Below are 16,233 nucleotides of genomic sequence, written 5' to 3'. Positions count from 1 at the left end.
AAAAATCATAACCTTTAAAAATGATTTGAGGTAAAATACGAAGTGTCGGTCAATATCTATTAAAGAACATTCTAGCATTCATACATAAAATCTTTTTTTGAAATTAATAGCCATTTTTTATTTTATAGTTCGGGACAAATAAGTCTTGACAAATGGAACGTCTATATTGCATGGGAGCTGACAACTGACTGATAGATAGATGTCATAAAACAAATCAAAGATGGCGTCCGTAAGAAATACCAACGCCCTCTATGATTTGTGTTATGATGAGAATTGACATTTCTTTTGCGGATAACTGTTGCATTCTAAACATGGTAAGATGCAAGTACCGTACTGAGAAGTGAAGTACTAAGATAGTTCTAATTAATTTCATTCTTTAAGTTCTTAGATATTTGATTGCTTTTCCTTTAATTTGGATATTTTTTAAGTTTCTTAAATATGGAACAATTTAGTTTTACAGTTCCTAAAAAACTAGACTACGACAGATCAAAATCGTCCTGAATTTTGGTTTAGATAAAGAAAAATGATTAAAACTGGTTGCTGTTTTGTAAAATTAACATATATGATAAAAAGTGGAAGGGACTGGAGAGACGGATAAACCATATTCATAATCATATCAGCCATAAGCCATCTGCTGGTGAACATAGGCAGAGACCTATGGACTAGCAGAGGCTAGTGATAATGACTTTAATTTGATTAATACATATATCAATTTTTAGTCGTACCCAATAGCCGCTAATACATCGATTGAGATGAAGTGCAGTTAGCCGTCTCTCCAGCTATTAGCTTGACGGTAATGGGCGCATGTCTGCTATTAGGAATGTTCAACATATTTCACGATGATTTAGCACAAAATATGTGGAGAGGACTGCGCTCAAATTATTTGCTCGGCGTATTGACCTGGTTCGTGTAATCGTTGTAATTATTCGTGTTGCAGCTCCATTGATTTTCTGTTCTTGGAAATTGGAGATGGTTGCATTTGCGCACTGTTTTGTAATAAGGCGCATAGAATTTTCTTTCTTTTCTCTTTGTTTTAAAGGTAATGAATTGATGATAAAGTTACTTCCTTCGATTCCAGAGTCGTAAATGAATTTCTCTCATTAAAATCTTACTAAACATGGATGAAATGTCAGAATAAATATGGCAATAGACTAGCCCCAAATTCACCTGTGTGGTACCTACCAGGGAACACGATTGGCGTAAAAAATGAGGAAATAAAAAAGCAATGTTGTTAATTGATTTAAAATAAGACGAATTGGCCAAAAATCGGCACTTACCGCCTTATGTAATAAACTTGCGAATACATAGACTTGCGTAACACATAATCTTCATATCGAGTACATGGTAGTTTCATCAGTATTTCTACCTTTTTTCAAACAATACTTTCTATTTGATATTTTAATTAGATAATGTTTAGCGTGCTCTTTGAAGATGGCGTTACATCAAGCTAACCTGTACCATCAATCGATTTTCAAACTTAATCACAGGATTATAAGGTTGGAAATCGTATAAGAAAGTGTCAAAATTTTGGTATAGCTTGTCAAGCTGGCATGTACAATGTAATAATGATTATTATAATGAAGTGATTGTATGTAAAGTTGGGTTGGGTTCAGTTATGTCGTTATATTCTGACTCAGTGACAAGTTGGTGACAATACCTGGAGCATTATAAATTCATATTTTAATACGGTTTACTTGTTACGCAGTGTAGATTGGGTCTATTGTGTCTGGACTGGTATTTTTGGATTGGAGTCTGGGTGAGATGTGATCTGGTATGTGATTAAGATTGTTGCCTGTCTGTAATGAAAGCGAGAGTTTAAGGGTGCTTTTCTACCAGGTGTGCTATGCTACATTGCTGTCGAAGCGTTTGCTACTACCAATCATATTCATAGTTTCACAGTATTACATCTTCGTAGCATAGCTTCTTAGCACATCTCTGTTGGAAAAACACCCTAAGATTGATGCTGAATTTTGGACTGCTGAGTTAACGAGATGGCAGGTCTTCTACTGAATGTATAACAGGGGCTATCGTTACTTAGAAATGTTTATAAGTTAAGACGTAATTGTATGTTTTTTAAATCATCTGATTTGTGATATGCCTTATTTATTCGCCTTCAGAAAGTTGTTTGTCTGTAAGGGCTTCTTTCATTATCTAATGCCCGGTTAGGTTAGGTTTAGTTTATGAAACAAAATAATAAAAAACAACGTGTAATTAAATTATTCGAACTAGGAACCTTATCTTAGACTTTACTATGTTTATAGCCTAAACTAGAAATATTTTTATTACACTATTCAAACAAACAAGTAAATTCAGATAACCTTTTGATAAACATATGACATGTAGGCTGCAGCTGTGAATTTCATGAATATCATAGAAAACGCACCTGCATTCATCGATTTAACTATTTATGGAAACTGCATTAAATTTTATATTAAACTTTACATAATTTTAAGCCGTTAAGACTTTGTATCGAGAATTTTCAATGAGTATCGAATCGATTCTGACTATTAACCTATAGAATATTTTAGAACCTCTAGCTTCTAAAATAATATATTTTTCATTGTATTCCCAAAAAATTCCGAAACAAGGAAAAAGATCTTTAAAATCTTATTAACAGGATTATTTAAGGTGTGGGAGAGCCATGCTTTGGCACTAATGGGCCGGCTCGACCAGAGGATACCATCGTCTCACCGAAAACCGACATGAAGTTACTGGAGGCGCAATTACCTTCCTCTTACTAATCTTCCCAATCCGCGATTCGCCACCACCCTTAAATACCTAACTCCCAATAATGTAATGTTTCTGGTGTTTCAGGTGTCCATGAGCAGCGGCGATTGCTTACCATCAGGTGATCCGTCAGCTCGTTTACCGGCTTATATCATTAAAAAAAGGATTATAAATATCGTGCTACTATATTGCTACAATGTATCAAAGACACCATATACCCCGTATCACAGAAAGTACAATCAACAAAACACATCGTATCCTGCTTACAAAGTGCAATGTTGACAGTGCTTTCTATCTCGTTAACCAGCCTGTCGGTATCTCGACCGGATGGTCATCGAATGTATGGTTGTATACTTGATGGCCACACGCAGTATGCTTAGTCGATACTTGTAACGTAAGCTGCGAGACTGCGAAATATAATACCATTTGTTAGTGTTACTCACGGGAGTAAGGTTAGGTGGGTGATGTGCAGAAGTTGAACTTTGTACTTGTAACGTGTAGAAGTAGAACTTAGTTTTTGGAGTTAAAGGGACACGCTTGTCTCCCATGGTGGTGGTTGAGACAATGGAACTCCAATTGCATCAGACTGATGACTGTTCTCTTTTCATGCAAGCATGTTAAAGGGACATTCGAAAATAAACGATGTTTATGCGGAAACCAGCTTGGCTATTCTGATTATTGACAATTAGTCAATTAGAAACATTCGAAGTGAGCTCGATTGCATTCTGGTTCGCCGTTTGGTCGAAATTATTCTCACTACCAATGACATGGCGCACCGCGATGGAGCTGTTCTAATGCTTCGAATTGATAATTACCGAATAGATTCCTTGTGGTATGTTAAAGGTGTATGAAACATCTAGCTAACTGGTTAGCACCAGTTAATAAATAAATACACGTTTTCGCTATACTTTTCTGTAATTTTTTATACACAAAGCAATAAATTCCTATCTCCAATCATTACGACAAACAACTAACTCGGATCACAGAGATAGCTTACAAAAAGACGAACTTGTAAGACTACACAATGAAATTCTTAACATTGGACTTCTGCAACACACGACAATAGTGATCAGCGATAAAATATCAGAGTTCTTCATACATTGCTCGCTCGCTCACTTATCAGATTTAATTTATAGTGTGTAGTCAGCAAAACATCGCGTTTAATAAGTCATGATCACGAATATGGCGCGAAAATGTAACTCTTCGACAACCATTGTTTATGTATCGAAATAAGAGATCGTTGCGTGGACACCGAACCCGAGACTTTTATGGAAGGCTCGAGAATAAAGTGATAAAATGTTATTAGGTATTATAGAGTTGTGTAGTTGGGTTTTTGTGGTTAGAGCGAGTATGGTGGAAGCTGCACTTGATGTGGTGAAAACTTGTTTATGTTATATGATGGATATTAAATAAACTGTCCTTTAATTGCTTTGAGCCAGGGGTTCTCAGTCTTTTTCTGGTTAAGGAGTAGTTTTATAATATTCTTTTAAGTTAGGGACCATCAACTCTAACTCTGATTTTATCATTCGCTAATAAATATATTGACTTTTGGATTATAGAAATCAGTTGCTCCTCTCAGTTGTCTCCTTTGATAAGTTTAATTCGAGCTTTAACCGTGGTATTTAATGTATAGAGGTGAAGACCACTAGTGGTTCACCGACCACCCGGTTGGAAATCAGTCAGAGCAGAAAGGTAGACGGAAAAGAGAAGAATACAGGGAAAGAAAGAAAGCAAGCAGAAAAAATCACTCAATACAATTTCATAAGAAAATCGAAAGGTAGGTGTGTCAAAAAACATGTTAATTAAAAGATGTGAAGATTACAAGCTTTATATTAATAAAGTTACGTATAAATATAGCATCGAAAGTATCTTATTAAGTTGTTTATATTCACGAAATGTATCAGAAACCTGTCCCGTGTTTATAGCTGTGAGCTATAAAATATATAAACTGATACATAACTATATTATAGCCCATGAAATATGATCCACTTCCGGAGATGATGAGAGTAAGAGATGGTTTTTGACCAAGTCTGATAACATCTGTAGTTAAATAAATACTTAATTAATTTTATAAATGAAAATCAAATTATTTATTTGCATAATACAGATATAAAAGATGTTACAAATAAATATAGAGTACATTTTGCAACAGTGTGTTTGTTTTTTTTAAACGTTTCAAGGTGATCCTGTTGTATATATAATAATATGTATTTTGTGTGTGTGTTTTATGACTGAATTTTTCAGAGGAAACTGGAGAGTGATATAAGTTAACTTTTCCTTTGATCACACAGAAAGGACGAGGAAGAAAGTCAGAATCCTTGATTTTAGGATTTATTGTTTTTGCCATTAGGTACCATTCGTTTCCATAGGCACCCGTACCTGTATATTAAAACAAACAGCAGTCCAATAATTATCAGTACAACATAATATTCAAAATGTTTTGCTTCTCATCTCAATAATTATATTCCGAGTTACATAACCTTTCATAATATTATGCATCTAGAACTAACCGGCTGTGACTGGCACCGCCATATTGTCAAAAATATTTTCAATAATTTATCGTCAGACTCACATCTGATAGGACGCCATCGGAAACTGTCTCAAAATATTATCTAAAGCAGTCTCGTGAGATGTAGTCAATGGATGAGATGATGTAACATCACACTTATTATATTAAGGCAGTGCTTATTACCAGTGTTTATAGTCCATCTACAATATGGTTGGCATATAAGTGTTTAAACTGACATGGTCACTAACACTATCATTAGAACTTGAGACGTGATATTTACCATGTTTATTTATGTCTATGAGTTTCCGATATTTCCGCTTGCAACGGTGCCGAAATAAACATGGTAAATATCTTGTCTCAAGTTCTAAAATATTACCATAGAGCCCATTCATTTGTCTATGCCCGATTTATCCTGCCAGTTACTTTTCAAAGCTTTTAAGAACTTTATGGCTTATCTAAGTAGTTTTTTACTTTCGTAGCTTGGGTAAGTAAGTACAATATCTCCGACATTTTTGGTTACATTTTTAAGGTTTAGTACAGATTAGTGTGTTGAAGTTTCTCTCTTTAGGGTCATTGAACTTATTATTGGTGACTTTTTGAGCCTCCTCCGAGTGATGTAAACTTAGGACTACTCTATACATATAGGTAAATGTACATTGGATTATAAGCATGAATACTAACTAATTTACTTTTTACTCATTAGACATTTTCTTTCTGAACTTACGACGTTTTATAAGTTTTTAAACTGACATGGTCACTAACATGAAGTGTGATTTGTCTGCTCATAAATATCCACCCGCTTATACTCAAGTTCATCTATGATCATGGTGCATGCAACAGTACCGAAATATCGGAAACTCATAGACATAAATAAACATGGTAAATATCCCGTCTCAAGTTCTAATGATATTATGACGTTTTAGCCTAGAACAATCGCAAATTGATAAAAGAAGACAACATAACCCGCAGATAAAATATTTAAGTGACGTTTTACATAGATAAGGAACTCCAAAAGCTTTTCCTTAAGACTAAAGATCAAGTAGGATTACCTTTTCTTTTAAAATATTGCCTATCGATCATTTATTGCAAAAAAACGTCAATTGAACAAATATTGGAATATCGGTAACATTCTTTCGTACGATAAAAGTATCGAAAGTAAACATGGAGTTATCAATAATCAAATATGGCCTAAAATACTTTTACTTACACTGAAAACACTATCTTATCGGTTTGTGAACTAGAACTACGGTGGTGGCCTAAATCGCGATCATATGGTGAAGTTTGGCAGGGAATATTTTTGCTGGTGTTTCAATTTAAGATTGTATACATGAGACGTCAGGAACAGACCCGCCGACCTCATCTAGTTATTTTAGACATTGACGTGTTTATCTTGTAACCTATTTGCAAATATCTTCTTCTTTCTTTCTTTCTTTCATTACATCTATATAAGTAATTTCGAGTTCTGTTTTCAGTGGTACTGACTCCAGATTTTGTTTCTGAGCTGTTTCTATCTGTCTATCGGCAGTCAGTACCTACCTATCATAAGCCCATTTCAACCGCTAGAGGTGATATAACATTCTTAATTAATCTTAATCCTGTCTTAATTAGATTTTTCAGGTTTCTGCGGACATAACAACGTGGTCAGGTAACTAGGTACTGATAACTATCTTACGTAAGTTTGTTTAGACACTAACCAGACTATTGGACAGCCTTTTTGCTAAACCTGAACCTTTGAAACTGTGATCTCCAATTCCCCGTCAAGCGTGGGGATTGTGGCAATTAACCCTTGGTATGAAACGCAGATCGACGCGCCACATAAAGTGTTTACTATTTATTGTGTTAGAGATTAAACCCTTTTATGTAGAGATCCCTAATCCAGTATTGAACGGACACAGATTGATAATGTGTATATAGGTAACTAGGCACATCTAGAGTGTTCTATGTTTTTACACGCAGTCAAGCACGGAAGCGTTATGCTCATTTAGGTAAGCTTTGACCAAAGTGTTTAAAGTATTACCTTTCAGTAAATTAGTCACCACAAGGTTCAAAACAGCGTGTTCAGTACCCTTAGTACGAGTTTGTATTACGTCGAACGAAAACAAAACGAGAGCGCGTTCGGCTCTCTCATTGGTTGATTCATTCGCGCCGGCCAATCAAAGCGCCGAACGCGCTTCTCGTTTCGTTTTCGTTCAACGTAAAGCAAACTCGTACTAAGGCTACAGACCAACGAGGTGTAACAAAAGTAATTTGTGTAAATTGAATTACACGAACAATTAGATTTCCTTCAATACCATTTGTCGTACAATATTCTGCGTGAAATCTGCAAGGGGATAGTACTTCACAGGCTTCTGTCGTTGCGTGCGTTCTGCACTAATCTACTAACTACGTTATATGAAGCCCTAGTACATCGAGTATGTGCAAGCTATTGCATAACCGTTTTATTTAATTTTATACCGTGTTTTACAGTTTGTAGGGTTGATTTTTCAAGTGATTCGGAGATGCGAATGTAATGTGACTTATCATTGGTAAGTAAACAATAGTTTATGGTGTTTTAAATGTCTACTTGATTTTTATTCGACATTGTTAAGTTCAAATTCACGGCTATTTGTTACGTAGTGAAGTAATAATATTAAGTTTACTGTATAAATCTCAGTAAATGCCAATAGCAAACATTATTGTTAGTTATTTATTGAATTTTCCTTGTGATAACTTATTTATAGGTTTACTAGTAATAGGTACCTATCTATTCGAAGAACCATATTGGAGTAGGTATATAATTGTAATATGGTATTATGTACATAGCATATAGTTCCATAAATTTATTACCGAAAACATTATTCAATTCTATTTTGGTTGTTCGAAAATATTTCTTGAAATTAGGATATTAATTAACTACCCTTGAATAAGAACCTATTAAAACATTTAGTTTACGACATATACCTACATTCCAAAGCTTTGATTAATTGAGAGAAAAGAACTAGGACCTCTTGTTTAGCCGACTACAAAAATTAAGGAAGTTCTCTGTTTGACCTGTAAGTATGTCTGTGTATGTTTGTGCGCGATTATCTCACAATTGACCGAACCGATTTTGATGCGGTTTTCAGAAAAGTGTTTGTTACACTTAGGAATAGGTTTTAGTATAAGTATTTTTGTATGCCGAGTTCAAAAAGAGGAAGTTCAATTTGGTAAAAGTTTATTGAAAATTATGTTATTATTGATTCATGGTAATATTTAAATTACATAAAGCTCTAAAATCTAATAGATAATTACAAAACAAAAACGAAAATTAGTAAAAGTAATGACTTAACTTGTGTCGGCTCTACGCTGTAATGATTAGAAACACGATATTAATTACGTATTATAAAACTAACCATTGTTAACAAGTTCACAGAGTTATAAATTAACTCTTCATAAGCAAGAAGCAGCTGTTAAATTAAATTAATGTTTGATTTTTTAAGTCAGTGAAACATTGTGAGCTATCGGTTTCGTTCGATATCTCTCTCTCTTCTCCTTTCTATTAGAAAAAACATAACCATCGTAGTTTATAGTGTGAGCAACATGTGAGCGATTCTTATAGCGTAGAACATCTCCTTAAGGTAACTAGTATGGTAAAGAACTGCTTTCCATCAGGCATATGGGGTTTGGCGCTTTAGAGGTAATAAATCGGAGCTGCAGACTACCTAGCAGGTTTACCGGGGTTCCGCCTCGAAAAGCAGGAGAAGGTACAGGTTATTTTTTAGTCAATAAGCGTCTGATACTCCCTCTCGCGAAGCCCAAGGCGAAGGAGTCATTGAATGATTTTCCCTGCTTAAAAAAAGGGTAATAAATAGATATGATAGAGCTTTGATTTATCTTGGTTCGGTGACCATACTTGTGGCAAATTTCTCCCGCTTTGATTGGTCTATGTTAATGGCTGGCTAATTTAACCGCATTGCCAAATTAAATGCTTTGTTCTTTTAAGTCAGTTAAGGTTTTTTGTCTACGCTATGGATATTATCGATGATAATGTTCGGATGTAAGGCATATACAAGTTTATCGGACAACCGTTCCGTGACCGAGTTCACGCCGGCACGGCAATACGGCTTCCTGTCCGACTGTCGATCACACACTTAACGTAATACGGTCACAGCTAATCCATTTTTGGATTAAATAGGTTCATGTTTATACATTGCTTGGTTACTGTACTGTAAATACGGTTTATGCAACATATTAGATGTTAAGGAAATTATCAGATCACACACATCAACAGCCTATAAATGGCCACTGCTGATCAAAGACCTCTTCTCGCACGGAGAAGGTTTGAGCATTAATCACCACGCTTGCTCAATGCGGGTTGGCGATTTCAAACTTATTCTAAGCTCAGGTTTCCTCACGATGTTTTCCTTCACCGTTTGTCAATTGTGTCTGAATAATCCTAGAAAGTACGACAAACAGTTCTAACAAATCAGATTTGAATATGAAAAGACTGATGACTGTTGATGAAGCAAAGGAGGTATGTAAGAATCGTAGCAATTGGCGTTTCATAGTCCCTACCACCCTCATAGAAGACAGGCGTGAGGTTTTGTATGTATATTTGAATATTTTTTTACAATCACCTATCTTCTACTCACTTATCAAAAAAGAGAGAGAAGGAGATACTAATCATTATTATTCAAACTAGTTAATTAAGAAAAGGTGACTTTAAAATATTTTGTCACAATAAATCTTAATATTTTAGAAAACGGAAGTAAATCAATCTTATAATTTGAGAAAACACTTTCAAAATATCTGGTGACTGTGAGGTTTCTCAAAAAGCACTATACATTAGAATCTGGTTATTATAATTTATTATGACAACTGATAATATTGTTATGTCATTATGATAATTAATGAATAATTCATTATTAGGATGTTATTGGGTTACCCGTTACGTTATGTAATGCCGATAGGGGGCGCTAATTGAGGCGAGCTCGTTAATAGTAGTAAATAGATGCAAATAATATGCAAATGGTAGGTAAATCATAACAGTTCGGATCCGCGTTTCATGATTATGATATAGATTTTCCGTTCCGGTTTTTATAAAATAAAGAGAATAAATAAATATGAGTCGTTGTAATAACACTTACCACAGAAGTGTAAATAAACGTTGATGATAATCGGAATCAATGGACAGTATTCATGAGTCATCCACAATCATCATTGACCAGGAATCGATTCTGATGTATAGAATGCATGACTATATTCTATAGCCATTGTTTCCTACGGGACGGGACATTAGTCCTTAGGTATAAATATGTTTATAAAAATAAATGCGAAGGTGTTTTTGTTTAGCTTTCTTTCATGACGCAATAAAGCTTTTTTTATTGTATAGATGAGGTCATTTGGAGTTCTGGAGTGCGCTAATAGGCTTTTTATCTTTTCACCTGGATCCTATTTATTTTTTTGATTACACAGGGTGACCTTCCTATTGCGCCTAGCTTTTTGGGGAGAGGAATAGGGAGTGTGGGATTTTTACTTCACTAAAATCATCCCCATGGCCACCCTTAGCACCTTTGATCTGGAACCTGGGTTCGATTCCCACGCAGACAACGCACGTCATAATCATGATAATAATGATTATCTTAAAATTTAAGGGTTTAAAAGTGACTTAAGTTAAGTTAACAAACATACACAAAATTAACCTCAACATAGCTAATTAACATGACAAACATTAACTTATTGTGGTATTCCAATTAAATGAACCTGCGCAATGGTTTTACCAAAGAACATTTGACATGAATTCCCCATTTTTCTATTTTTTTCCTGGATAACTAACTCGTACGGACAATTAAATAAACAAGTAAACTTGTAACAAGTTCATAACAAAACTCAGTTAATGACTCACTTGTAACATTAAATGACGCACTGGGTCAACAAAAAGTTGACGATAGGTAAGTTTTTACCTCCCAAGTAGATACTTGTAAGTAGGAATTGGTGTTAAATAGGAAAAAAAGTACTTACGTATAGTTATATAGTAAGGTATACTTGTATAAAGAACTTGGGTATAGTTATACCTACTTTATTTTGTGTTCAAATGTAACAAAAACATTATTTTGATAATTCAATGGAAGATATGAATGAGCACGTTCCATCTAATTAATAATAGTAATATATAACTATTGTCTAACATGTAATGATTACTTAAACTATTCTTAGATTTAAACGATTTTGTATCGAAAACAATTATCTAACTACTAAGGACTTAAATAAATTAAATGAGTCTGAGTAAGGCGGTAACTTAGGTACATACCTATAAGTATATGTATAAAGTTACTTAAGTTAAGGTGCTAATTAAGGTACTGTTTCTAAAGAATTTATTAGGTACATGAATTTAATAAGCAAACATGTATGCATAGTTCACCATAAATTCATACAAGTAAAGATCAAAGTTATTAGAAAATGTCTAAAGGAAATCGAAAATCTAAAACATAAATTCAGTTTGAGTTAAATAAATCAGATATTTAAATTACTTTTACTATCATTAGTAAGTAATCATATTTCTAAGTGAGGGTACGTAAGTAATTTATTTAACTCTTTACACTTTAAAAGTTCTAAAGTTGTTTTCACTGATGTGTTGAAGCGTTTAATTCATCTCAATATTTAATTGAAGTCAAGTGTAAGCACATGTTATTGTCTTATAAAGAATTTATGGAATTTTATCACTTACCTCCAAGTTTTCAATAATTATTCAAACAAGTAAGTCACAATATATCCAGTTTAATAATCACACAAACTGTTTATTCATTACATAAACAAAACAATATTCACAAATTTCTCTCGTACAATAACTAATTCACACTGTTTTGTTTCAAGTTATAATGCACTAGCGCGGGAATGTTAGCAACTTAGCATTTTTCGCGGCGCATTGTCGTGATCGTGCGCTACTGTCGTACATTCCGCACGACTCCACTCCAGCAATTACGTTCGTCGAATACAAAACAAGCTTGGCGCGGCGCTCTGCTATGCGTGATGGATAGGTTGACTCACCCACTGTGGACGTGTAGCTTGATGGTACTTAATAGTAGTTTTAACACCATCTAGTGGCAAATATGCGTAAATAATTACCAGCACGCCATCTAGTGGACAAAAATTACGAACTTTTATTTCAGCTACTAACCACCAGGTGGCGTGGCAGTTTCAATACGTTTGACGAGAATGTCAGTTCTCTTATTTTTGGAAGTACCGGTTACTGTGGCAGCACTGCTCTAGCTCTAGTCATTCATTCATTCATATAGTTGATACACTAGTGATCGTTCATTCTATCAGTCTTTCTCTGTCAAAATGGCTGCCCCCCAAGAGGTGCGTGACGATTTGCGCTCTGTAATAATTTTGTTTTACTTATATTTTCTTTACCAAAACTATCCAAATTGATTTGATTCTCATTTTTGTTTTATGTGTTTTACAGGCGCGTCGTGAACCTATCCAGGCCGTCCAAGTTTTTGGCCGCAAGGTTAGTGTTTCTTCCATCCACGTGTTTGTGCCGATTTTTAAGTGATAATTTCAGTTTATTTGTGCATATTTTCGCCTATAAATCGTTTCTAAGTGTTAAAATCAGTGTAAAATGAGTAAAACATGTGTTCTGCATGCCGTTTTAACTATGAAAAGTTCGTGTTCAAGTAAATTGAACATGATGCATCACCAAATGTTTCACTGCATTGGCGGTGCTTGAGACTGTAAACTTTCACAGATTGTGTGTAAATAGTGTTACTAATATCTTTTAACGTTTAATCTCTTGTATCTATAATGCAACATTCGATTCAGTGTACAATTTAATGTTTATAATATTGGACATAACCTCAAAAAACATCATAACGGCCATAAGTATGGATACTAATTTCTAAGACTTCAGGGCAATTTTTAATATGATTGGTTGTTTTCAGAAAACCGCTACTGCTGTGGCTTACTGTAAGCGCGGACATGGAGTGTTGCGCGTAAACGGTCGCCCCCTAGACCTGGTGGAGCCCCGCCTGTTGCAATACAAACTTCAGGAGCCCATCCTACTGCTCGGCAAGGTTTGTACATCTTACACACATATTTATCCCATTTCAGAGCCGAAAAGGAGCATCGTAATTCAATTTTTCCATTTGTCATCAGCTGTGTGGTATTTTTTTTTTATCTATCATGTTTACCTAGTACATTGCATTTATTTGTTGTCAAAATAAAATAGCAATAGTGATTTAGGATTTATTCGACAATATCTAATAATGCAGATGTATGGCAAATATTTTATCATGCAAACTTTCTCTGTTCATAAACATTCAATCCAGAAAGTTACAAGTATGTTTATTTCACATTTCATTTGCTCATGTTGTAGAAAATTAATATACTGTGATCACATGCCTTTATATTCTAATGAAATTGATGTTCTTTGACACCAGATAAAAGTACCACATCTTGTACTAAATGTATAATTTTTGTTCCGTTTTGTTACTTGTAAACATTTATATGTATATGTAACATTGTAGTAAAAACACTGAAGTAAATTGAATGAAAATCTCATTTATTTCAATAAATATTTTGGTAATTTTTACCAAATAGCAACTATTGTGTGATGTAGTGTAATTTTTTTTAACGAAGATGAACAATTACTTTAGGAACAAGATATGAACCGTTTTGCCAGAACATAAATCTAGCTCATAGAGTAACTTGCCTTTGTTGCGCCAATGCTTGTGTGATTTAAGTTAGTATTTGTGATCTTTTAAGTTATTTATCTGAACTTGAGTACATTTACTGACTGTTTGAAGTACTATAAACATATTTTTTGCTCTATTTAACAATTCAAATGATGAATATCACTTATTCCGAACCTGAGCATCTTTGGATGTGAAGTAAAAAACGGATCTGACTATTCTTCAACACAAATGACATTTAAACTCATTAATTACCAGATTTACTAACAATATATTATATTTGTGTTTTCAGGAGAAATTCTCCGGAGTTGACATCAGAGTCACCGTCAAGGGTGGTGGTCACGTCGCCCAGGTGTACGCAATCAGACAGGCTATCTCCAAGGCACTTATTGCCTTCTACCAGAAATGTAAGTGTTACAGTCATAATTACAATTTATTACTGTGTTCTTTGCCTATTGAAACATGCCACATTTCTTGTTATTTCACTTATTGTTTGTCTACCTATAAATATGCAAATTCACACATCATAATTTTAGGATTTTTATGTTTTTAAATGCATTCACGAATGGGGAAAATCGCTTAATAGCTTAGGTTAGAGTGCCGGAATGCAGATCTATGTGAGACACAATGTGATTAGTATTGTCTCATATACTGGCAGATAAAATACCTTTATATGCCAAAAATTGTGGTATTAATGAACAACCTAATTAATGCCATGATGTGGTTAGTGGCCTTTCACTTCCAGCTTAGGTTAATCATTTACATTTGTAAAAACTATTCTTGATTGTAAGTTCATAGTTTATTACCCCTTCTTCCAAAGCTGTGTTGTTCCCATACAACTCAGTCATTTCAGGGAGGGCAGAACAATGTGACATTTACCAAGCAGCAATGTATCTAAATAACTTGCTAGTTTGAAATGTACACTACATTTATTTTCTCAGAAAAGTACTACATACAATTTAAAATAGGTTTTATGGAAGAATTTCTTAACAACAATTTTTTATTTCATTTACAGATGTAGATGAGGCGTCAAAGAAGGAAATCAAAGACATCCTCGTCCAGTACGATAGGAGTTTGCTGGTGGCGGATCCCCGTCGCTGCGAGCCCAAGAAGTTCGGTGGTCCAGGTGCCCGCGCCCGCTACCAGAAATCTTACCGTTAATACCATCTTTGGTACCGCGGAGTGGTATCACATTGCTGTGGCTACTGGAGTGCGATACCATTGCGTCTTTATAAAAATAAAAAAAAATATAAAAAGTTCTTATTTTGTTTTCATTTGATCTGTCAGTTTTCTAACCTCAATTTTACTAGAACGGTTCATTTGTAACTTTGTGAAGCATCATTCTTTTTTTATAATTAAATAAAAAATTAATGAATATTATGTTATGTTGTCACCATTAGACCTTATTCAGTAAAACTCGATCCCTATTCACCCCGTTTTACGGTTTTTGAAGTAACGAATTTTACGGTTGTACTTCCTATATATGTCGAAGAATATGAGCATACTCAATAGTTTGGGATGTATGGGAGACTATTTTGTCACAATTATGTAGGTAGATAGTTCACTAATAAAGCAGGTAAACGTTGCAACAAACACTTTTGTTCCCGAGTACTAGGACAATTAACATACAAAGTAAGTATGAAAAAGTGGGAAGCAAACATTCTTGAATGGTATTCGAGGTTTTAAGAAAATGTACCAGTAGGACGTCGATGGTAACAGTCAACAGGGTAGCATAAATCAGTTACTTCGAAACAAATAAGATGAGATTTTTGTTATCATTGATTGTGAAAAAAAGGCCGTAGGATTTTACATCCCCCCCCCCATGTCATGTCATCAGAATTTCTTGAATGAAATGTTGATGTGATTTATTAGGCAGTGTCGTAGATTCGTGAGAGCATTTTCAAAGAAGACTAATTACAATCCTTACTGAATTACCCTATACTTATTATTATCCTATACTATGTCAAGCTTCCTAACTTCATTTTTATACACCATATGAAGAAACAGCTATGAAAATAGTTCAGGCGCCGTTATGATAAAAAGTCCGTACGAGTATTCATCGATAGATTTTTAAAATACTTTTTTTGTTTGAAAGTGTAATATACATTTTTATCTTTTTTTTTCAAGATATCTCATTCATCATCACATTTCCTTATGAACAACCCAGTTCCTAAAGCCCTTAATACACTGGCTGACCTGATTTAAGTCAGGCCTGACCGAACGAACGGTCTGGTCGAACGCAGCAAGTATCTCGACATTGCTTCAAACGCTATAATGGTCAGGTATCCAACTGCCAGTTATCTTTACGCAATGAACAAATCAGGACATGTATTGAGGGCTTAAATTGTG

The 16,233-nt window shown here is 34.4% G+C and overlaps 2 protein-coding genes across 4 annotated transcripts in view; one reads left to right on the top strand and one right to left on the bottom strand.

Annotated features, from left to right (window-relative positions):
* The window catches only part of LOC118270969 (uncharacterized), a 45,830-nt gene extending 33,584 nt beyond the window's left edge, over positions 1-12,246 (bottom strand). For both annotated transcript variants that reach the window (XM_035586821.2, XM_050695772.1), the window contains exon 1: positions 11,922-12,246. The gene's annotated coding sequence lies outside the window, so the exon portion shown is untranslated. The remainder of the gene's footprint in view (positions 1-11,921) is intronic.
* A 185-nt stretch (positions 12,247-12,431) lies between these two features.
* LOC118271317 (40S ribosomal protein S16-like) lies at positions 12,432-15,143 on the top strand. 2 transcript variants are annotated; one of them, XM_035587370.2, is made up of 5 exons: positions 12,432-12,553; positions 12,660-12,704; positions 13,135-13,266; positions 14,177-14,291; positions 14,900-15,143. In XM_035587370.2, exons 1-5 carry the CDS (start codon positions 12,536-12,538, stop codon positions 15,043-15,045), a joined length of 456 nt encoding a protein of 151 aa, XP_035443263.1. In that variant the 5' UTR covers positions 12,432-12,535; the 3' UTR covers positions 15,046-15,143. The 2 variants fall into 2 exon arrangements, with proteins under 2 accessions (XP_035443263.1, XP_035443262.1); XM_035587369.2 differs by having other exon boundaries at positions 12,456-12,574.
* Positions 15,144-16,233: the final 1,090 nt, after the last annotated feature.

Source organism: Spodoptera frugiperda, chromosome 9 (assembly GCF_023101765.2).
Source record: "Spodoptera frugiperda isolate SF20-4 chromosome 9, AGI-APGP_CSIRO_Sfru_2.0, whole genome shotgun sequence".
NCBI lineage: Eukaryota > Metazoa > Arthropoda > Insecta > Lepidoptera > Noctuidae > Spodoptera > Spodoptera frugiperda.
Note: the sequence above shows the minus strand (reverse complement) of the source record. Positions and strands in the feature narration are given on the sequence as shown.